The sequence below is a fragment of the Fusarium falciforme genome, chromosome 11, assembly GCF_026873545.1.
Source record: "Fusarium falciforme chromosome 11, complete sequence".
NCBI classification, from domain to species: Eukaryota; Fungi; Ascomycota; class Sordariomycetes; order Hypocreales; family Nectriaceae; genus Fusarium; species Fusarium falciforme.
Window position 1 is genome coordinate 2,657,021 of NC_070554.1, and position 24,560 is coordinate 2,681,580.

The window sequence follows — 24,560 nt, forward strand, 5'->3', positions numbered from 1 at the left end:
CATGCTCCCTGGTGGCGCGCGAGGATCGACCACGCATTCTCGCAAGTCCAGCAGTAGCGAGGTTGCGTATACGCCTTAGTATCCACACCAGCGTGTAATCTGAGTCGTTACGTCGTAGTGCAGACGATTGGGCCTTGACAGTAATGAACGGGTGACTCGTCAACGAGCTATGACAAAGGAGAGAAGCCAGACAAACATAACCCTAAGGCTCTATGGGAGGGGCGAGGGGTATGTCATGGTCCGATTGTCATGAGGCTATTCACCGTGATCCAAACCTCCACCAGAAACAAGCGGACTTTAGTTAAGTCCGATCAGACCTCCTACGCTATCATCTCAACCTCGACAACGTTAAATAACGATATTATGCACGTTGCGTAAACTCAATCCTTATTTCCATAAAATCCGCAACGCAAAAATGCTTAGATCCGGACTTGCGTCATCGGTGATTCGGAAACGAGTCCACGCCCAGTGGAGCTTCTTGCTTCTGTACTGGTCTAGCAGGGCCACTGCAAGAGTAAAGCTGTTTTTATACAATAATCAAAGTACTCAGCGAGGAAGCTCGCAAAATCTCATGAAGGGAGTATTGCCCTATTACAGTCTTTGAACAAGCCCTTCAATCTCCAGCCCAATAAGGCCCACCAAGGCGTGAACTTCCTCTTCATTCATTAGTCCTCCTTGGACACGGATACCAAAACCAATAGAATCTGTTGGGCCATCAGGTGCAATGTCGATGTAGATGTTTTCTTGCGGTAGATAGGATATGTCGAGCTTGGAAATCGATGTAGCAGATCCATCTTCATCTGGAAAGGGCTTTGATGGCATGAAATCCGTAGGTACGCCTATTGGTAGATGTGCCAACAAGCTCTTTGGTTGAGCCGACTCTGGAGCATGCTCCATGGATTGGTGTTGGGATTGCATCCAAAGTAAGTTCAACCACACATTGAAGAGATTCGAAGAAGTATCTCTACTGGTTCTCCAACGACTGAGAATGTCACGCAATGAACTTTGTTCATACGGTACACGTTCTGCCAGTGCAGCTTGGATGGAGCGGGCTTTTTCGCCAACTTGGAAAGTCTCAGACTCGTTTTCGGGTAAAGCATCTTGAACCGTGAAAGGGGTGACATTGAGACAAGGGCCAGTCAGACGGTCGATACCAGTGAAAGCAGCCGATCGACCTGTTTGGTATAGGCCCAAGGTTGGGCTTGATAGCCCAGTCAACTGAGCAAGAACTCGAGAGACTGCGAGAATGACAATGGCTTGAAGAGAGACGTTCGAGGAGCGACAGGCTTTGTCCAAATGTCCAAGGTTTTTGACAGCATCCCGCGCTCCGACGAACAACTGCTTGTTCTTTTGAGACATCTCATCCTCTTCGCTACCACGAGCAGAACGAATGAGGGTGGGAACGCTGTTTCCAACTGCTGAGCGCCAGTAAGTTGGCTCATCCACCTCGTTCAATGACTGCAACATGAACTCGACAAATGCAGCGAAATCAGGGCTGGTTGTGGGTGCTTCTTGACGGTAGTAACCAGCGAGCTCATCAACAAAGAGAGGCATTGTCCACGCATCGTATATGGCATGATTCATGATAATAAGGATTCCATCTCTGTCGTTCGCCTTGAGAAGACGAAGTCGGACAGGTGGGGCCTTCAGAGATGATGGATGCAACGCAATCTGCCTTGCCTGAAGTAGGGCAAGATTCTCAAGGCTTTCTGTGGAAGTGATGACCTGAAATGAGCCATCATCGCGATCACATTCATTCAAGACGACTTGAACGGCTTCGGAACACGAGATGGCATAGAAACAAGTCCTCAGAATCGAATTGTTTTGGCGCAGTGAGAACCAGGCGTCGCTCATGGTTTCCACGTCGATCCGCTCTGAGCATGAGAATGGCCACGCGGGTTCAAAGAGCGCTCGCCCTGTCTGTAGCCAGGAAGCAAGATGATACATCTGGCCACTGAGACAGGGGAGAATCTTGTCAATCGCATTCGGCTTCAACCCCAATTGAGCAATGACATCCTGCCTGATATCGCTGTAGCTCATAATCAGGGAGCTCTTGTTGATACCCTCTTGGGGCATGGTCTGGACTCGTAGGCAAATACCACGAAGGGTGTTGCCCTGGAGAACATCAGCAACACCTGCTTTGAGACCTGCGGCGCGGCACATAGACGCCACTCGAATGGCGGAGAGGGAGTCCAAACCGATATTGAATATGCTCGTGTCTGGTTGGATGGTTTCTACCGGCACTTTCGAAACTTCTGACAGTATGTCTCGGACAACAGGCTCATGAGATGGTCCAGATGTGTCAGCCGCCACGACGACGCTTTGAGTGGGGGAGCCAAGGCTGAGAGGTAAGCTTTGGAGCTCGTCTGGGAACATGGTCACGCAGCGTGAAGGATGCTCAACGATGTCGGAGAATGCTTGGCTGAAGTCCTTGACAGCGCGGTTGAGATCCTCTTGAGTCAGAATTTCTCCTTTGCATGAGGCGCGGACTGTGATCACTTTGTCTGTTTGCTCAACCTCGAGGTTCAGTTTGTACTCGGACTCAGGAACGTAGTCATCTGTGACATAGGGCGTCCAGATATCATCGTTAGCAGGATCATTTTCCAATGTCTGCACATTCTTTTGGAACACGAATAATGTGTCGACCAATGTGGCAGCGCTCAGCACACCGTTCTGCCGAAGAGACTTCTGGACCTCGTGTAGAGGCGCATGCTCATAGCTCTGTGATTGACCGGTGAAGGCTTGTATCTGTTGAACCATGTTGCGATTGCTGATGAGTTTGGGTTCCAGCGTTACTCTTTTGGCCACTGTGTTGAAGAGAGGTCCAACCACAGTTTGAGCCTCGGATCCCAAAGATGAGCGCCCGGCGAGAACTTGACCGAAGGCTACGTCTCGTCTTCTCGTCAACTTGGCGAGAACCTTGGCGTAGGCGAGGATGGCAACACTTTGCACCGTGACCTCCATCTCTTTACAGCTCTCGGATATATCCATCATACCAAGCTCAATGTCGGTGTCAGAATAGAACATCCCTGATGATGGTTGGTGCTGAGGAAATTGCGGTAACGGTGTGACTTGGTAGCCGTCAAAAAGCTTGGTCCAAAATTGGCAAGCCTTGCTTTGATCCTGCGACAGATGACGGACTGCATTCGCAAACGGTGGACGATCTGGTAGTGATACCCCATGGTAGGCGGAAGCCAGGTCGTTGAAGATGAACGGCAGCGAGACACCATCATACAGCGAATGATGCATAATGATAATCAAAAGCCTTCCTTCAGGTTCGTTGACAATCACAGGTTGGATTGGTGGTGTGGAAAAGGCCGATTCAGTATCCAATTGCATACACCGCATAACCACTTCAGCGATGTCGCTCCCCGATGGAACAGCGATTTCTTGCCACGCAAGTGGGACGTCGCTGTGAACGACACCAATCCAGGAAAAGTCCATCTCAGGGACGGTATGGAAAGATGTGCGCAAGATATCATTGGTCCCGATGGTGAGGCGATAAGCTTCCTTCAAGCGATCGACGCTTGTCGACTCCGCGAGTCTCACAATATGTGGATGAACATAGACAACCCCATTGGATTCTATGGCTTGGGTGATCATTGTAGTCTGCAGCGGACTGCATTTGAAAATCGCCTTGATTGTATCGTTTGGGCTGAGCCGTTCCACTCGAGATGCAAACTCGTCGAGCTGAGGGTCGTCGTCGCAATATGATAGCGGAGGACTCGGAACGTCGGCCACGGCTGCCTCGACCACCCTGTGAGCTAATGCTCCCACGCAAGGGAAACACATCACTTCGGCCGATGAAACAGGGATTCCCGCATCTCGAAGCTGGCTGGAAAATCGGATGGCTGTCATAGAATCCAGTCCAAGACTCAAAAACGACGAGTTCCTGGATATCTGCAAACCTTCCAAGCCACAGAAACGTTTTATCATGTCGCTAATCTCAAGTTCCAGCCTTGACCATGGATGATCATCCCAGTCTGTGACAGTGCCCCTTGTGGCGGCCGGAGCTGACCGGGAAAGATTGAAGGAATCAAGCGAGATGGGTTCATTTGATACGATCGTGGACACGATCAGGTTCATCTTTGCCACAAAATCTCGAGCATAATCTGGATGGCCAAAAGCTGACGTGAAACCGCAAGTGATGCGAACACAATCGTTCTTTGCGTCAGCCTCCACCTCGACGGCGAGAGGATACTCTGAGGGCATGCTGCTTTGTGCTTCCTCCCACAAGTCGTGACCCTGATTTTCGGCAGACTTGATGAATGAGAAAAGACAGTCGAAGATGGGGCCTTCCGATTTGACCCAGCGCTGGATATATCGCAGGGACGTATGTTGATGCTCTAGGGACTCAGCAGTAGTTTTGTGTATGTGGTGGATGACGTCCTCGACTGTAGATAGGTGTTCTGTGTCAAGTCTTCCAGGAATAGTGGCAATGCATGGCAGAAGCACCGAATCAGCTCCTGCTATGGGAAGTACCCTTCCGGAAAGTACCAGGCCGTAGGTCACATTGGATGTGCCCACTGCATCAGCCAACGCCAAAGCGAAGACTGCCTGCATCAGAGAGGATACTGTAGATTGTAGGCGGGCTGCACAGCCATCGAGCTCTGAGAGGGATGAAGACAGCGTCGTGGAGTGGGAAAGCTGGGCAGAGTCGATCGCGGGCTTCTCAAAGATCGTTGGTCTACAATCAGAGAGGGCTTGACGCCAGTGTGATTCGGATTTTTCCATGCTTTGGGAGCATACATGTCTGATGAAAGCATCGGGTGAGCCTCGCTGAGGAGGCGTCACATCTGCCAGATATTGCGCCGCAAAGTCTTGCAGCAACATACCGAGTGATGCACCGTCGTAGAGACTGTGGTGTATCGAGATGAATAACGCCAGTGGTTTTTTCGAGCCCGCTGTCACCGCGTGCAGGATACGAAGTGGTGGAATAGATGCGATGTTGCTGATAATGTCCTGAGAAATTGCATTTTGGCGAATCTGAAACTCGGCCATGGCCTCCTCCAAGCCATCATATTGTCTCTCAGCCCAATCAACACGACGGTTGGGCTCAAGTACAACTTGTACGATTTCCGAGGGTAGCGGAACGAAAACCGTTCTCAAGATTTCGGTTTGGTCTGAAGTATTCTGCCATGCGGTTTGAAGCAGGGCTGGATCAGCAGATGGGTTCATCTTCAGCACGACGTGGTTGACGTAAAGGGGTGAGTCGCTGTTCATCGAGCGTGCCACAAGTCCCTCTTGAAGTGGCAAGCAAGGTCTCACACAGGCCACAGAGGACTCATGTATCTCGGATGGGAGGCTTTCAAAGAACTCGGATTCCAGCTGCGAGAATCTCTCCTGCACATCCGATAGCGAATCTTGCTCGGATGCTTGGTTTGAATCCCACGGGAGGTGAGCGAGCTGCTCCACGACCGGGTTGCTCATGACAAGTGCCACTGGAGCGTACAGGCCAGCATTTCGAAGACGGACAGAGAGATTGATTGCACTCAAGCTGTCAATCCCAACCTCAAAGATGTTCGTGTGGTGATGAATTATTGACCGGTCAACTGCGATCGTGTCACAGATTGCGTCCACGATGATGTCTTCATCCGCTGTCAATGGCCTGTTCTCTTTCAGGCCATCATGCGTGTTCTCGTTTCCGCGGAGTATGTCAGGCAATGGTTGTCTAGCAAACATCTCTTGCAGTAACTTGATGTTTACCTTGTCAGACATGGCAGCGAAAGGTATGTGGTTGACTGGAAGGACGATTTCTGGCACCATGTAACTGGGCAACTTGCGTCGACACTTCTCTCGGAGGCCCTTGCCCAATGTCCCAATGTCCACCGAAACAATAGAGATGGGTTCCTTCACATCACGTCGCTGAGTTTCCAAGCGTGTGATGAAGGAGATGAGCTGCTTGCGCGCAAGGCCCGGATGTTTGGCGATGATCGTGACAACGCCAATCGGGACTTGAGAAGACGTCCTCAGAACTTCGGAGACCTCGCCCAACTCAAGCCGTTGACCATTGATCTTGGTTTGATCATCGCCGCGCCCGAGGTACTCGATACTGCCGTCTGCCATGATCCTTCCAATATCGCCGGTCCGATACATTTTCTCACAACCAGGCCCCATGACGAAGCCCTTGGCATCGGGTCTGTTTAGATATCCTTTTCCGACAAGATCTCCCGTGAAGCAGAGTTCTCCTGTCTGCCCACGGAGGGCATAGTCGAGGCTGTCAGAAAGAAGGACATGGCAAGCACAGGAGGTCAAAGGGAGTCCAATGTTGCGCAGAGAAGTGTGTCCGTTGACCAACGCAAATGAACATCCGACCGTCAGCTCAGTAGGTCCGTATGCATTCATAACTGCGACTTGGCTTGCGCGGCCCCACGTATTCAAGACTCTTTGGGAGATCTTTTCTCCGCCGACACTCAGAAGTCTAAGAGATGAGCAATCTTGGGGATGGATATCTGCCTGGTCGAGTAGAGATGGGACAAAACCTGCGTGCGTGATCTCCAGCTTGGCAAGTGTTAGTCGAAGATCATCCATCAGCAATAGCCGTGGGCCAGTTGATGTAGCCATGCCGTGTCGCCACGGGAAGAACGTTTCGGCAACGTGAGGATCAAAAGCTCGACTGGCTTGACCTAACCAGCGTCCTTTGCCACCAAGCTCGAGAGTAGCTGGCGCAATCCTGCAAACAAACTCAGACAAAGATTCAATGAAAGAAGACAGATTGGCTCGACTAGTCATGACACCCTTGGGCTTGCCAGTTGACCCAGAAGTGTAAAGGATGTAGGCGGTATCTTCTGGATCGGCCTCATAGGCTCTGTTCTCTGACGGCAAGGCCAACAGCTCTTGTTGAAATGATGGATCATCAATACAGATAATTCGGCATTCGCTAGGTGCGTCCTTGAAGGTCGAAGCAAAGGCTGTCTCTGTGAATACTACAGGAGCATCACCATCCTGGATCAAAAATGACTTGCGATCATCGGGGAGTGCTTCGTCAATTGGAAGATACGCATTGCCAGATTTCATGATTCCAAGAAGGACTGGATGAGAGGCAAGGTTTCGCCTGGAACAGAGAGCAACCGACCGGTTCTTGAACCCGTGGCAGCTAAGATAAGCTGCAATTCGATTTGCCGCGGCGTTGAGCTCACCAAAGGTCATCAACAGCTGCTCAGCTCCGGCTGGCGTGATAGACACTGCCTCTTCAACTGCTGTCCACTCCGGATGCTGTTCAGCATTGACCTCGACCCAGTGTTCCGGACCCAGCTGTACTGAGTTCATTACTGCTTTGCTTGGGCTGGGGGCTGATATCGACAGCAAATCCTTTTCGATGAAACGAGGGAGGGATTTGAAGGGCTCATCTGGGTAGCATATCATGGCGCTAACCAGGGCATCGATTTGGCGCGCGAAGATGGCCAATTGCTCAGGACTCATAATGGTATTGAGGGACGATGCCTCAAGAATGACGGTACGATCGTGGTGGTCCTGGAACAGGTTCAAAGCCATTGGGTGTTCAACAGCCAAGCCGACATCATCTGCCTTTGGGTCCCAGATAGTTCCAGCAGAGCCAGCCATGGGATCTTGCTCGTTGTTGGGGTGGAATGTGAATACACCAGGATATAGTGATTCGCCTCTTTGCTTGTTCAAGATCTTGCGGAGCGCCCGTGCGTCAATGTGACGGTATTTTCGGGCATCTGTAGACAAGCGATGCTGCTCTGCCAGGACCTCTCTCACTGTACCATTGGGATTGAAGGGGATTGGCACAACTGAGATAAAGGGTCCGATTGCATTGTCGACGTCCGCATCCAACACACGATCGGATATTGTCTCTGCGAATACTGCACCTGGGCTTCCCACGTAGCTCAATAGCACAAGTCCAAAGGCCGCGCGGACAATGGGTCCAACGGAGGAGACGCCAAGTTCAGCAGCCTTTGCCTCTAATTGAACTGCTGGAACTGACAGCCGAACTGTCTCTGAGATGAAGTGGCAGTTCTGCTCCTGCTCAGGCATAGTTCTCTTTCCGGTGAGATCGGGCCATGCAGGTACGTCTAGCTCTGCATACTCCTTCAGTTCCCGTTCCCAAAATCTCTGGGATTCAAGGCATGTTTGGCTGCTTGGAAATACAGTCGGCAAGACGTCTCGCAGTTGAGGCCTGTTGGGTGTCTCGGAAGTGTAAGCACAGCAGACATCATCAGTGATGAACCCAAGAGACTGGCCATCATGCAAGGCGTGATGTATCGTGAATACCATGGTTTTGTGTCTGCTATTATCCAGAATCGTAACCGCCCAAGGCGGCCGCCGGAAATAGTTTGCTTGATGTCCGTCCCGAATATCGGCAAGTCTTCGATCCAAGTCATGTCGATAACTCTTTGTTGTGCATTCAATGCGTTTCCAGTCAATCTCGTGTTGTTCATAAATGATTTGCAGAATACCGAAATCGCTTGCATGCCCAGAGCTCTTCTTTCGAAGTGCGGCAACTGGCAGGAAACCAGTCCTTAGGGCCTCATTGCCCTGGCAAACTGCCGTCCAGGCCCCCTTGAGTTTGCTGACGTCCACATCAGAGTGTAGAGCAAAGAAGTGATTGCTCCAATACATCTCTGTTGTTGCCATCGTTTCACTTAAAAAGCTTTCTTGAATTGCCCTTGCGGGACAGACGAAGAAGCTCTCCTGAATGAAAGTCGACGCGTCTTGTTGCCATTCGTGGTTGAATTGCTCCAGATCAAAGACGTTCTCCACCTGTGAACTGTTGCATGATGACCCGGCCACAGTTATCAGATCTCTGACGGTTTCACATTGGAGGACATCAATGACGGAGAGGGGGTAACCGGCTTCGTTCAAGCGTGAGGCGAGGCGAATGGCTCGAATGGAATCGATACCCAAGCTTCGTAGCCTACTCGACTCGGTGAAAAGGGATACCAGAACGTTCCCCAGCAGTGAAACGTTGGAGATGACGGTGTCCCTCAGTTCGCGGTCAACCTCATCAGTTGCTGCTTTCGGATTCTCATCTCGAGCACTGCAGGCTCTCTCCCAGTTCTCCACGTCCAAGTCCGCATACACAGCCTGAAGGGCACGTCGATCTGCCTTGGCAGACTGTGTTTTGGGGATGCTCGGAACAACCAAGAAAGTAGATGGAGTCATATGGACTGGGAGAGTGACAGACGCTTCCTTGATAGCAGAACGGGCGATACCAATCGCAGTATCGTTCAAGAGCATAGTCTGCGCCTCTTCGCCAGGTTGGACAGCCTGTGGGGCGGCAATGAATGCAACGACAGCATCATTGGGTCTGTCAGGACGGTTCAGAACCATGGTTTCGATGGATTCAGCCAACGGATGGCAGTGGCGTAGAGAAAAGCTGATTTCACTGAGCTCAACACGAATGCCGCCAAGTTTGACAAGGTCATCTGCTCTGTTCAAGTATTCCAGCGAACCATCTAAAAGCATGCGGACAAGATCCCCAGTGTAATAGAGAATCTGCTTTGCTTCTTCGTTCCACACGTATCTCGCCTTGGTTGTCTCGGGTTGGTTCAAATATCCAGGTGATAACTGCGGGCCGCCCAAGGCCAACTCTCCAACAGCATTTTTCATGACGAACTTCTTATCTCGCGTGACGAATACAGAGACGGACTTCAATGGCCAGCCTATATTTCCACTCTTCACATTCTTGTGCTTGTTTCCAAACTCACGAAGGGTAGAAACAATTGTTGCCTCGGCTGGGCCGTATGTGTTGAAGGCTCTCATATTCTGTCCCCAGTCGTCAGCCACGGACTGCGGAAGTTTCTCGCCAATCATGGTGATGGTTTGGAGAGTCTTGCAAGCACTCCTCTGGAGACCAGCTGAGAATGTAGGGGTAAGATGAGCATGAGTCGCACCAGTGACATTGGCGAGCTCCGCAAATGAACCAAGCATCACTTCCCGGGGCGCAGAAATCAACACTCCACCACAGCTCCATGTGAAAAACACGTCCTGGATGGAAACGTCAAATGTGGGCTGAGAGAACTGGAGACATCGCACAGCCTCTCCATCTTTGCCTCCGGGAACTGCTTCTAACAAAGAATTGATACTGGTAAAAGCAGACGAATGAGTGATGGGAACGCCTTTGGGAGCACCTGTTGTTCCACTGGTCCAAATCATATATGCCATCTTGGTTGGATCTGTGAGAGGCGCGCCAGAAGTTTGCATATCGACAAGGTGCTCGGATTCTCGCGTGGATGGGAACACATCGATGGGAACAACACCGTTCGGCAGGCCAGCCTCGATCCGGATAGAGTCAACAGACGAGACTAGGACCAGCTTTGCTTTCGTTCGAACGATGAGATCGTGACGACGCTGTAGTGGAGAGAAAACATCGATCGGGCACCAAGCACCACCCGCCTTCAGAGTACCCAAGATGGCCACATATAACGTAGGGCTCTTTTCAATGTGGATAGGGACGATTGATCCCGTAAGTGGTCCAAAGAGAGACACTAGATGGTCCGCAAGAAACTGGGCTTTCGCATTGAGCTCTCCGTAGGTCCAACAAATGTTGGTTGGGCTATGCTCGTTGAGTAGATCGCTTCTAAAAAGTAGAGCATGATCATCAGGGCTTGACTTTGCGTGAGTTTCGAATTGAGAGTGGATGAGGGCGTTGGGTTCGGGCTCTTGAGGCACAACCTGATCAAGGACGGACCTGATGGACACATCATTGATGAAAGCGTTGCTTAAAAAGCTTTCGTCTGGATGCTCCAGGATGCGCGAGAGGACAAGACCCATCTCATGGAGCATCAGCTCAGCAGCTCCATGATTCATGCATTCATCACTGAAGCTAGCCCTGAGAGTCAGGCGAGAATCACTTTCTGGCCAGACTTCCACCATGACTGCAAAGTCATTCGCCATTGGAGGATGATGGATGGAGGTCCAGAGCGGATCACCCTCCGACCCGGCGTTGAAGTCCTGGTAAGCCAGAAGTGTGTCGTAAGGAAGGCGTCCGTCCGCCGTAATCACCGACCCGAGACGAGGCTGGAGATAGGACAATGATTCGGCGTTCAATGATGCGAGATACTGTGACATCGAGCGGTTGGTCCACTCGGCTGCAGTATCTTGATCTTTGTTCAACGTGATGCGGATAGGGACAGTGGTAAACGTAGGGCCAATGCAGTCCTCAGTACGAGGATCCAGTCTCCCCGACACCACACTTCCAATCACGACATCTTGCTCTGGTGTTCCACAGTACGCCAATAAAATGGAACCCCATGCCGCTTGGAGGACAGAGAGCGGGGTCACTCCCATGCTCTTGGATGCTTGTTTCAACTCTCTGTATCCAACATGAGAGTTGACTTGGACCATTCGAGCCTTGGGTTTTGAACTTGGTCGATACGGGGTGATTGGAGGGAACGCAACTGGCGAGTAACCTTCTAGATGCTTGTTCCAGAATTGTGCACTCGCCTCAGAATCCGCCGAGAAATGATGATGCACAATGTGCTCCAAGGACGTGCGGTCTGGTAGAAGCTTTCCCTCGTAAGCAATGGTAACATCTTTGAGGAGAAGTTGCAAAGAACCACCGTCGAAAATACCATGGAACATGCTCAGCACAACAGCAGACTGATTCATGGAAGAGATGAGGGAAATGTGCGAAGGAGTTGTGTCAATATCAATCTTCAGTTCTGCGTTTCGAAGAGCCAACTCAAGAGTGGCATCGTAGTCGCCGTTCTCTGAATCAGTATTGTATGTGCTCCAAATGGGGTTGGCAGAGGCGTTATTCGGCTTAAGGATGCACTGGGCGAAAGGAGAGATCTCATCATCAATATGACAAAACACTGCCCTGAAAGAGTCGTAGCGACCTATCACCGTGATCCAGGCGCTCTTCAACCTTTCGATGTCTACACCGTCACAAACAGGCATGACAGAATGGTAGATGTACGATGGGGCAGACACAGCTGTGCTGGATGAGCTCCGTAGGAAGCTGGCGAGCATCCCTGACTGAGTCGCTGTAGTTGGCAGCACCGTCTGGATTTGGTCCTGAGACACCCCAAGTCGTTCAGCACAGACCGCCAAATTCCTCTCGGCGAAGGAACCAAGGCGCTTTTGAAGTTGTATCTCCTTCGCAGCGCTAATCGAGCCGGAGTCTTGGACCTGAGAAGCGTGCACAACCTTTGCTGTCAAAGCTTTGACAGTACGGGATTGAAGGACCTCTCCGACCGTCAGCCCACCGATTGAGTGATCTCTCAACTTCTGAAGAAGTCGTACTGCTCCAAGACTGTCCAAACCAAGGGATGCCAAGGATGCCTCTGGGCGGATAACAGACCTGCCTTCGCCGACAGTCTCGCTCAGGGCTGTTATGACTACAGCTTGAGTCGAAAGTTGCAAAGGTTCGTCGTCTATCTTAACCTCATTGTGGGTGGTAGGCAGATCTTGAGACTCAGAGGGAACAAGGAACTCATTACCTCTGCACATTTTCAATATGTCGGTGTGGATTTTCTTGCGATCGACCTTGCCAGAGCTTGATCGTGGCAGAGCATCGAGAAAGTTGTAGCTTGATGGACGCATGTAGGCAGGCAAAAACTTTTCCGAGCAGCGAGAGCAGCTGTCAACAATAGCCTGCTTCACATCAGAGGACTGCGCAGTGGTCACTATGCAAGCAACGATCTGCTCACTTCCTGGTTGATTTCCATTCGCTTTGGAGACCGCAGCAATCACCTCGGTCACGGCGGGTACTGTAGCAAGAACCGACTCGATCTCGCCCAGTTCGACACGACGGCCGCTCAGTTTGACCTGATCCGAGGTGATTCGCCCAAGGAATTCGATAAGCCGTCGGCCAGATTCATCCCAAACAATGCGCGCCATATCACCAGTTCGATACAGCCGACCGTAGTCTGCGCTGGAGACATAGGCCTTAGCCGTCTCTTCGGGGCGGTGCAAGTACCCCTCGCTGACTTGGGGGCCCCCTATGGCAAGCTCTCCGACCAATCCGGCCGGCACCACCTTGGGGACTTGGCTCCTGTGGTCCAGGATCAACATGGAACATGTTGGTAGAGCTTCACCAATGATTGATCCTCGAACAGACTGCTCCACGGGCGCCAAAAAGGTGCAGTTAATAGCAGCCTCAGTCGGGCCGTAGGCATTGATCAAAGTGTAAGGCGTCGCTGATGACCGCAGACCAAAGTTATCGATGACGGTTCGATTCAACTTCTCACCCATAGTCCATAAGGACTGCAGAGTTTTGAGGTGAGATGGTCGTAGCAACGAAGCTAAGCTGGGTGTAGCCATCATAACGGTTGCCCGTGCCTCATTGATGGTGCCTTCTGGGTCTGATAACGTCAGACTCCGTGGTGCAGAGCAGAGCGTTCCTCCGTTGCTCAGGGTGACGAAGATCTCCATCAGGGATGGATCAAAGGTTGGCGCTGCAAACTGAAACCAGCGGAAGCTATCGTGTCGAGGAAGAGGAATAGCCGTTGAGTGCGACCCAATCGAGCATGCTGCTGCCAAATGTGACACCTCGACTCCCTTGGGTCTACCCGTGGATCCACTGGTGAATAGCAGATACGCCAACTGGCCGCTGGCAATGGGCGGTGCCTCGAAGTGGCACTCTGCATCTGCACTCGACGCATCTTGATTCAAGAGTGTTTTCCACCTGGATGCCTGCGTGACATTGATCCAGGTCGTCTCTATACCGTCTGCGTCCCATGAGTTAGGCTTTTCTCCAATGCCTAGTACAACGGGAGGTCCAATGTCCTGAAGAAGTTCTCGTATCCGCGCGAGAGGAGCTTCCATCGGCAGCGGAGAGAATGCGAAGCCAGCTTTGAGAATGGCGAGGTAGGAGACGTATAATTCCGGAGAGGTTGGCATGTAGACTGGTACAATGCATCGCCCCGTTTCGTTGGTGTTTTGCGACACCAAGTCCCGTAAGTGACAAGCCAAGTAATTAGCCGCTTTGTTGAGCATTCCGTAGCTCAAAATTTGATGCTGCGCCGGCTCCTTTGTGCTCGAGAGGGATAAAACAAAATCCAGAGCTGGAAAGCATGGAGTTTTGGAGACCCAATGCTCAAAGCCAGCATGCAGAAAAGTCGGCTCGATGGCAACGTCCCAGTTGCTGCTGAACTGAGGAGGTGGTTCCATCAGAGGGGGGTGATTGAGAACAGAGAATTCGGGGACCGTGGAGGCAGTAGAGGTAACGGAGGTAACAGGGGTACCAATAGCGTTGTTTTCATTGAGCAATCGTGAAACGAAGATCTTGAGCAGTTGTGCAGCCGCCAGCTCGGGAATGAGTTGGGAAGGGTAGGAGATATTGACCACCACTTTGTTCGCTGTTGGGTTTGGTCGGATATGCAAAACAAATAACTACGGTAATGTCAGCTTACATTCAAACAACAGCAATAGGGAGCGCTTACATCTTGTTGTTCCAGCGTTGAGCCACCGTCAGGTATGGATGCGCGCAGGTCCAGAGCGAATTGTATCTCCCCTTCCTGATAGCAAGACATGTCAAACTCCTTACAGCTAGGCACAAGAGATCCATCTTCCTGATCAGGCACGGCAGAGGCAACGGCAATCGACAAAGTCATCAGTGATGAGCCGGAAGATGAACCCCGAGCAATGACGAAAGCGACCTCATCGGCGCCAGTCAAGTCCGACACGAATCGAGCGTAAACTTCGACAAGGTTTGTCTCCTTAGAAACGCCAGGGCAGCATGACACATCTATTGCCTCGGTATAGCCCCTGGAGTATTGCGTAGTTGGAGACAAATAGTGATCAATAGGATCCAATGCTGGCACTTTCGTGGCTGGAGGTGACCCAGGAAGATCTCCATCGCGAACAATCGGCGCTTCCATGTCTTTCAGGAAGAAGATATCAAATCAAATAAACGATATACTTCCTTCGTGGTAATGTCAAGGACTGACAGTAACTTCAATAATCACAACTGACGTTCTAATTACCTTGTATAATTATATAGACCTGACATCACCTCTATGGACCATTGACTGCCAGAGCCGTGGAAAAGGCCAGGCAGGTAGGGTTGTAGCGGCAAGTGGGGGTTCCCCAATGCTGGCTGAACTGGCGTCATCAATCACAGACGAATGGGATGTTATCCTCTTCCTCTTCGCGGGTACGTGCATACGTGCAGGTTGCACTGAGCGTGGCGTGGTGGTTTGAAACCATGGTCCTTTTGTTGACATCGGTTGATCGTTCGGGGACGGAGCCGCTGGCGAGCCGAGCCGCCCGGCCAAGAACGAGGATATTAAAAAGAATCCCCGAAGCAACTAAGAATTAACTCATCTGAAAAGGAGAAACATGAGGGCAAATCACATCTCTAACCTTAATTATATGTCTTAATAATTAGTTTAAGTAATAAGGTTTAAAAAAAACATAAGTAATAATGCAAAGAAGGCATATAAAGGGTAATTTAATCTAAGTTACTCTTTTCTATTTAATAGCAGCTAGATTTAATTATTATAAAGCTAGATTTGTTCTATAAGAGAGTTTTATAACTATAATATATAATAATAATAGTATATATAGTATAAATTTAGTATTTAACTTATACTTTTTACTTAAGCCCTTTTATAATTTTATATATTTATAATTTTATATATTTATAATTTTAGTTGCTTTATAATTCAATCCTTAGATAATATTTAAAATCTTTATATATACTTAGTAAAACGTTTATAAACCCTAAAGCGTAAACTAATATTTATTTTTATATTAATCCTATAAATAAATAAGAAACAACATTTAAGGAGTCTAATAATAGTTACCTAGCTCTATACTATTACGGGCCAAACCCTGAGCAGGTTGCACAAGCTAGGGTCTGACCCTAACAAGTACCTCATCCGTGATTAACCCGGTGTGTCCAGCCAGGGAACACACAGATCAGATGATTATCTTATCAATCTACTAAAATGGAGAACGTATGTATATCTCGTATTCACCTGTATGTGGATAATGAAAGGATCTTAATGGTAAACCCATGTGTCATATTCCGCTCCGGGACCAAATAATGCCGGGTATCCGATCCTACGAAGCCCAAGGGTATGTTCATTTCGCAATGTCGTGCACCCCCTTGCCTGGTGAAATTACGTACAGTGTACTCACTTTTCACCTACGACCGTGGCATTGGCATAACTGTCAGACGCTTACGCTCTGCTGATCATAAACCTTCAAAAGGCCTGTCCTGGTCGTAAATGTCGGTTATGCAGGGGAAAGGTTTTAAGATTCCGTTACGCACTCTAAAGATTAGATTATCAATCTACTAAGCGGAAAGACTAGCCTAGTTATGTGTACGTAGGAAATATTTTGCCACAAATTACATGTCACAACTCATAATCACGTTACGACGGGTGGAGGAAACGCAATGTCTAACTGGGATGACCAGGTTGAACCGGGGTAACCGGCCTGTGTTAAACCAACAGAGTTTCTATTGAGTTGCTCCGAGGCCCCGGCCCCCCTGGCCTTGTGCAGCCTTTTGACTAAGTTAAACCAACAGAGGTCATGATCTTCCGGAAGAAATCCCTCATAAGGATGCACCCTTGAAAGAAACGCTCGTAAGATTATCTACATTGCTCCATTTTGCCCTTGATCCTTGACTTCCACATCTTTTGTCGATCATTGGGGGCTAGGCCGTCATCGGAGTAACCGCATGGTTGACGGTCTTGAACGGCTTCTGCCGCTCTCTTTCATTCCCGGGTCCTCAGCCCACGCCGACCTTTGTACACTTTTCAGCATAGTGTCGACCCTCTAGCCAAGGCATCAGTGTAGGTTCTGCGCCAGCTGTCACGCCAGGGTCGAACGCAATGTCATCAAGCATACCACCAAGTGTGCGTAAGGCATCGCGCCTTCAACTGGTAAGTAATCGGACAGTTCATGGAAGAAGATCGTGACTGGAACTCAGATTGACCCAATTTAGGCCCGAAGAGTGAAGAAAGCTGTGCCAGCCACGAAAGAAGCCACCCGACAATTATTCGCATTCATACGACTGTTATTCTCCCTGGACTATACGAAGCTTGACGTTCTTCTCATCGCTGCCGGTACCTTTTTTGCCATTGCCTCGGGCATTCCTTTTCCCCTCCTGGGCATCGTTTTCGGTGAATTGATCAACGATCTCAACACAACGACCTGCTCCGAGTCCGCAACGGCGTCGAGCGATGTCACAGATAGCGTGCGACGGAAGGTGTTCTACGTCATCTACCTCACCATCGCCAACTTCTGCTTCATCTACATCCACTGCAGCTGCTGGAGTTTTGTCAGTGAACGTATCGCCCGAAGATACCGCCGACGCTTCTTCCAGAGCATCGTCAGACAAGATACGGCTTATATTGAAGGACTCCCCTCTGGCGATGTTATATCACGGCTGGTGCGCGACGTTGAAGTCGTGCAGTCCGGTACCTCTGAAAAGGTCGGCATTCTGATTTCAACGGTCTCATACTTCGTCACCTCGTACGTCGTCGCGTTCATCAAAGCCCCCACGATCGCGGGCATGCTGGTCTCGTTGGTGCCCTGTTACTTCTTGATGTCGTACGTTGGAGGTTATTTCATCCAGAAATACTCGAATCGTATCAACGAACACGTCGACGCCGCCACTACGATTGCTTCCTCTAGTCTGTCACATCTGCCTCTCGTCTGTGCCTTTAGCTCTGGCGATCGTCTTGTGAAGCTATTCTCTGATCACCTTCTCGGGTCACGAATGGACGCTCTCAAAAAGGCCGGCACACATGCCGTTCAACTGGGTCTCCTGTACTTCATCGCTTACAGCTCCAATGCTTTAGCCTTTTGGGCTGGTTCTCGTTTGATCGCCGACTCGGTGGAATCAGATCGAGGTGACGTATCCGTGGGCGCGGTTTACACTGTCATTTTCGTCCTGATCGACGCGTCTTTTATTCTCAGTCAAGTTGCACCATTCGTTCACACCTTCGCCGCTGCCGCCGGCGCGTCCGATCGACTGCAATCGGTCATACACAGGGAGTCTCGTATTGACGGCACGTCAGAGACAGGCGCCAAATCTGCTCCCTTCGGTGAGGAGAACATTGTCTTTCATGACGTGCACTTCACCTATCCGTCTCGTCCTGATGTGCCCGTCTTGAATGGAATCAACCTGACAATCCCCCCTCGGAGGCATACAGCGATTGTGGGACCATCTGGAGGTGGCAAGTCTACCGTGGTGTCGCTTCTAGAGCGTTTCTATGATCCTTCAATGGGTGAGCTGCTCATCGGTGATCAAAGCTTTCGAAATTTGAACGTCAAGTATCTTCGAGGCAGTATCGGATATGTACAGCAAGAACCAACACTGTTCGACCGCTCCATTCTGGAAAACATTGCCGACGGATTGGCGAATTCCTCCAACGAAGGTCACAGGGATTTAGCTCCCTTTGTCCTAGATTCCACGCTGGCTGATCTGGCAGCAAGCATACGCAATGGCACAGCGGAAAACGAAGCCATCGAAGGGCATGACCCCAAAGTAGCTAGAATTGTTGAACTTGTTCGACAAGCCGCAGCGAGTTCAAATGCATTGGCCTTCATTGAAACACTCCCACACGGCCTGGCCACCAATACAGGCTCTGCCGGTAGTCAACTGAGTGGTGGACAGAAGCAGCGAGTTGCCCTTGCACGCGCCCTGGTTCGTGAACCCTCGCTTCTTATTCTCGATGAGGCGACAGCAGCATTGGACTCGAACAGTGAGAGCCTGATTCAGGATGCGCTGGCGAAACTTCAAGACCGCGTCACCATGGTATCCATCGCTCACCGATTGGCAACCGCCAAAGATGCCCACAAGATTGTGGTCGTTGACAAAGGCCAAGTAGTTGAAGAGGGTTCTCACGTTGAACTGGTTGCGAAAGGCGGTGCTTATGCTAAAATGGTCGAGTTCCAAAACCTGGAGACGGTGGATATGCCAGCGATCCCTGAGGCATATGTGAGCCGTGACACCAGTTCCTCTGTCCACGGCGAATTGGATGGCTCGGGTGCCAAAGAAATGGCGGCCAATGTTAGCCTTTCTAAGACCCCTGGAGAGGAAACGAAGACGCAGGCCGGGTCAGACGAGACGGTGGAGGGGGGTGACAAAGCAAAGCCCCCCAGGTGGTTCACCTTGAAGTTCACATTCGCTTTGGTTCGCCCCAATCTGGGTTACCTCGTCCTCGGTCTTTCTGCATCTGTCGTTATTGGTGGCAGTTACATAGCGGAAGCTGTCATCTTCGGTCACACTATCAGCAGCTTAAGCCTTTGCACCGGGGCCGATAACATCCGCCACGGAGGGCACTTGTATGGACTTTTGTTCTTTGTCATGGCTTTGGTCGAGTTCTCGGCAAACATTGTCAGTGGATGTGCATTTGGCTGGGCTGCCGAGAAGATCCTGACCCGAATCCGAATCCTCTCCCTTCGATCTCTCTTGAGCCAGACCATAACATGGCACAACACGGATGGCCGCACTCCCGGAACGCTGATTAGTTATATCATCAGTGATGCTAGTGCACTGAGCAATATCTATGGCTCTACGATCGGTCTTCTCCTTGCCGCTGCTGTCAATCTGGTTGCTGGAATCGTCGTTTCCTTCATCCTCGCATGGAAGATCGCTATCGTGCTCGCCCCCTGCATCCCAGTCCTCCTTGCTTCGGGCCTGATGAAGCTTCGCACGCAAGCCAAGTTCGCTGAGCGACATCAGAAGGCATTTGCTCAAGCAACTTCCATCACTGTTGAAGCCGTTGACAATATTCGGATAGTGTCCGCTTTCTCCTTGGAGAGGCAGTCAAACGCCCGGTACGAGCTGGCATTGCGAGAACCCTATCGCGAGACCCTGCGTTCAATTGCATTCGGCAACATTTTCTTGGCCCTGGCCTTCAGCATCAGCAATCTCGTATATGCTCTGGCTTACTGGTGGGGTACCCGACAAGTGGTGGCCGGTCTCTATTCCCAAACCCAGTTCTTCATCATTCTGCCTGCTCTTCTGTTTAGTACCCAGTCATGCAGTCAGATGCTCGCCCTTGCACCCGACATTTCCAAGGCAGGACTTGCTGCATCCAACATCACGGAGCTGCTCACTACAAGGTCAGCGGATGACGAGCTGAACCCTCAGAGCTCAGGCAAAAACCACCGAGACTACAAACTGCTCCTCTCTGAGAAATCCCATGACATGGAGGCGGCAGATTCCAGGCCAGATGGAACAGTTCCCAGCGTTCCGGTTTCATCCGGCCAGGGCATGAACATTCAGCTGCAAGACGTCCACTTCGAGTACCCGTCACGACCGGGGCAGCCGGTACTCTGCGGAGTCAACTTGAACATTCAAGCTGGCCAATTTTGTGCCTTGGCTGGTTCCAGTGGATCGGGCAAGTCTACAATCTTCGCAATGCTGGAGCGGTTCTACCGTCCTAACCGTGGAGCCGTGCTGATGGACGGGACCGACATCACACGCCAGCTTGGAACCGAGTTCCGAGACGATATAGCTCTTGTTCCCCAAGAGAACGTACTCTTCGAGGGCTCCATCGCCTTCAACCTTGGTCTAGGCGCTCGACCTGGCCACCAGCCAAGCCAGGAGGAGATGGAGGAGGCTTGTCGCGCGGCCAGTATTCACGACGTGATCATGGCGCTACCCGAAGGTTACCAAACAAAGTGCAGTCACGATGGCAAGCAGTTCTCTGGCGGTCAGCGACAGCGACTATCGATCGCACGTGCTCTATTGCGCCGCCCACGTCTGCTGTTGCTCGACGAGTCTACCAGCGCTTTGGATGGCGAGTCAGAGAGGCGGATTCAAGATGCGCTTATGGCTTTGCGAGGTCGCACAACTATCGTCGCCATCGCGCATCGCTTGAACACCATCCAGCGCGCCGACCGCATCTACTTGATCGAGGGAGGTCAGTGTGTGGAGCAGGGCACCCATAATGAGCTTATTGCGCGCAGCGAAACATATCGCACAAGTGTCATCCAACAATCCATCCAATCCTGAGACATCACAGACTTCGTTTTGCGACTTGTGGAATAGTAGTATTTGCCATAGATCGATGTATTAATGCCACCGGTGACGCCGAATCATAGAAGCTCTTATGTGAGGATCCACTGTACTGTACTTTGGAGATTGGTCCGGCAATTCCCTGCTTTGGTCTTCCTAACTCCGTTGTGCAGGTCTCCAGGCCTTGTGTCTGCCGAACTACCCTGCGTCAGCCCAGAGGAGAAGGGACTGGTGGCGATCACCCAGACCTCGGCAAACTCGGGTACCAAGCGAGAAATTCGCCTTCTTGGCAAGGAGAATTTTTTGCTCCGCTCTGCAAGCGAAATGCAGCCACGCCCCAACTTGCTCAAATCATAGCTCAAGCTGCGCGTGTTATCTCCCTCTTATATCCAGAGCAGCCATCGCTGAGAAGGGTGTCCACCTTGCCAAGAGGGCGAATTTCTCGAGTTTTTGCGGTATGTTCTGCACAGCTTTTATGAACCTGTCACATGCAGACGGGATCTTATCTATCAAACATAATTTTTATCGTTGAGTGAAATTACAGTGACCTGCATGTAAATCATGGTGCACATGATGGTGTCAGTCTTGGCTGACGTGGATGCTGGCCAATCGCCGAAATTACACACTATGTATTAAAAAGTTGTTACAATTTCCATAACTCTTGACGCGTGTGCGATATGCTCGCCAATGTAACAATACAGGTGAAGTAAAGTTTCTGGCACGAAACTGCCAGGCTATGCCAGTGCAGATTATCTCAACTAGATCACAGTTCCCTTGTTCTGAGCTTTGTTCACGTTGTAGTTCTTCCACACAGCAACGCAAGGGATGGCCAGGACGAGAATGGCGGTGGCGGAAATGCAATTGTACTTCTGGCTGTATCCCCAGGCGTAGTTGATGGCATCACGCGTGGCGTTGCCGGGGGGGTACAGCATCTGAGTTTGTGCACCGCCAAGGTAGATTAGAGACCAGTCAGCAGCCGATTCCTGAGGGAGCCGGTCTTGAAGAGCGTCCGGGAATGTGTTCGTATAGATAGCGTTAGCCACAGCAAAGCCAATGGCTCCGCCGAGACTGGCAAACAAGTTGAGCAGGGCCAGCATCATGGGCACGCCGTCGCGGTCAGCCGAGGCCATGACAGCCATATCCTCGCCGATGACAAGAGTACCGCCGGCAAAGGCGATGAAGATCTGGCACATGATGACGTAGCCAATATCGTCGTCCTCACCTCGGAAGTGAATCATGAGGCCTGCTCCCAGAAACATCAGAGGGAGGCCAAAGAAGAGACAGGCATACTTAAAGTGCTTGGTGTGGCGGATGTAGACTCCAAACACGACACCCCAAAAACAAGACCCGATGTTGTAGATCTGGGTCATGTATCCCGTATCGGAAATGTCGAGGTTGTAGACAACTTGGACAAAGTAGTAGAAGTATTGGTCCCAAGAGTAAAAGCTGAAGTACAGAATAGCAGCAAGGAGGCAAGCTCCAAGTACAGTTCGGTTCTTCAAGAGCTCCCACCGAATAAAGTGCCTTCGGGCACCATACTTCTCCCAGGCGGCGAAGACGAAGAAGAGGAGGAAGCCGATGACGACCATGGCGATAAAAGTGGCCGAGGAGTAGCCAGCACGGCCATTACTGGTAAGGCTGAAGGGCAGAAGGAACAACACAAAGGCTGCAATAAGAAGGAATGCACCAATGATGTCGAATTCGTGCAGGTAGAAGATGATGGATTGAGTGGTGGTGCGACCGCTTAGCGTCCTCACAAACAGGCCCATCTTCTCCGCCTTCATCTGGAAGAACTTGAAGACGATGGCCAATGGGACGAAGACAGCGGTCATGATGATGCAAAAGGCACCCACCGCCCAGCGCCAAGATGCATTCTTGATGAAGGACTGAGCCGCAAGAGGACCTGTGAAAGCCGTGCAGATGAAGGGCGTGCTGACAAAGGCAAAGGCAAAGGCACGGTTGCGCAGACCCGACGTGTCGGCAACGAACACATCCATGATGAAGTAAATGGCGTAATAGCCAATCCAGTATAGCACATAGCCTGCCGCATAGCCGTCAGGGCCATTGCAAGAGGCGATGATGATCATGCCTAGGAGGTAGACGGCGACAGCGATGAGGAAGCCCTCGGCTCTGCCCCAAAGGTTGAGGATTTTGGCAATGGGCAACTTGAGGACGCCACCAATGATGGAGGACAGGATTTGGGCGGTGGCAATCTGGGGGGCGTTCTGGAAGTCTGAGTAGGCGTAGTAGGTAACGTTGTTGAGGATCGACTGTTGGAAGGCCAGCATGAAGAAGCAGACCCAAATCCTAACTGCTTGTTAGTCCACATGTTTCGGAATGAATCCATAACAGATTCCAGAAAAGACCACGGACACCAGGCAGATGTAATGAGCACCAGTAGTGGACGGGACAGTACATACCAAGCGTAGGTGATATAAACGGTCGTTTTTGACCACACCAGAGCCGCGGCTTCAGCCTTTTGGATACCGATCGGAGCGTTAGCCGTAACATTGGCACCATTTTCGATAACCTCCTTCTCGTTCTTCTCCTCCAGGCTCAAGTCGGTGGACGATGGTCCGGAATCCAAGACGCCGCCTTGTTCCGGCACCTTGGTCGGCTGGGTGGTTTCATCGGGACCATTGGGGTTGTCTGTAGGTGCGGCGCTTCGACCGCGAATCCTGTCAAGGACACCCATGATGGATGGTAGAGGCTCAGGATAAGATTCTTCAGATAATCGCAGATTGATAAGATAAAGCAAGGAAGAATGGGGTCTCACACAGCCATGAGAGAAGCCAATATATATCATCCTCCCAAGACCCACAAACCCCACGAGGCCCCGCGGGCGAGGAGACACATGATGTGACTTTTTAGGTCAGCGACCGTAGTCGGCAGCGGTAATATGCAGTGCTTGCATTCCCGATGCTGGAATGGCCGGGTCGACCGGCACGGGATGGTGGGGAAGGACCACGAGGGTTTTGCCTGAACGAAGTAACCTAAACGACCAACTGAGATGGATGTCTTTGTTGGTTCAGAACCCTGCTCATCACTGATCCTTCTCAATCGGCCCGCAGAATTAAGGGGCGGGTACTCCGTAGATCACAAAAAAAAACACGCACGCGACTCCAAATTCACCCACACCTCAGCTTCAACACAACAGAACGAGATCACTTCGAGCGACAGTGTATGTCAGGGCTTGGCCGGAAGCGCAGTGCGTTTCAAGAGGTGAAATTGAACTACAGTTCTAGAGACGCCAATTGGCACAGAGTTAGAAACGCGACGTGTTTCTGGTCTACACTCCTGAGTACGAGGAGATTTGTCGGCCTACCCATGTACTTGATCTATCATCAGGGTGTCAGGTTATTCTTAGCAGTGACGATGCGATTAACCGTACGATGGCAAGAAGAGGCCTGTTGGTTCCTTCTCATAGCTCGCCCCCACTGTCAAGAGAACAAGTCACGGAACTTCAGGTACATTGCGAAAGACAGGATCCAGGGAAATCGGCAGGGGGGGGTGTCCAGGCTTACACGTTGCATTCGACTGGAAATGTGACAGCCGAAAATGCACATAACACGTGCTGTAGCCCCACCTGGAAGCTCCTTATCAATCATCATCGGATCGCCACGGAATCATAACAGTCTTGCATAGCAGTAATTGTTATAACAGTAGG

General features: G+C 50.9%; 2 protein-coding genes and 1 pseudogene across 3 annotated transcripts, besides 1 other annotated feature; 1 reads left to right on the forward strand and 2 right to left on the reverse strand.

Moving 5' to 3' along the window:
• Positions 1 to 597: 597 nt before the first annotated feature.
• Positions 598 to 14,789, reverse strand: NCS54_01374000 (annotated as a pseudogene). Its single transcript has 2 exons — positions 14,352 to 14,789; positions 598 to 14,301 (listed from the first exon to the last, which is right to left on the reverse strand).
• Positions 598 to 14,789: a sequence feature.
• Positions 14,790 to 16,751: 1,962 nt separating this feature from the next.
• NCS54_01374100 (Hypothetical protein) lies at positions 16,752 to 20,890 on the forward strand (the record flags this gene model as incomplete). The annotated part of the gene is made up of 2 exons (XM_053158914.1): positions 16,752 to 16,802; positions 16,865 to 20,890. 2 exons carry the CDS (start codon positions 16,752 to 16,754, stop codon positions 20,888 to 20,890), a joined length of 4,077 nt encoding a protein of 1,358 aa, XP_053014889.1.
• A 761-nt stretch (positions 20,891 to 21,651) lies between these two features.
• NCS54_01374200 (Hypothetical protein) lies at positions 21,652 to 23,588 on the reverse strand (the record flags this gene model as incomplete). The annotated part of the gene is made up of 2 exons (XM_053158915.1): positions 21,652 to 23,200; positions 23,314 to 23,588. The coding sequence occupies 2 exons, from the start codon at positions 23,586 to 23,588 to the stop codon at positions 21,652 to 21,654; spliced, it is 1,824 nt and encodes a 607-aa protein (XP_053014890.1).
• Positions 23,589 to 24,560: the final 972 nt, after the last annotated feature.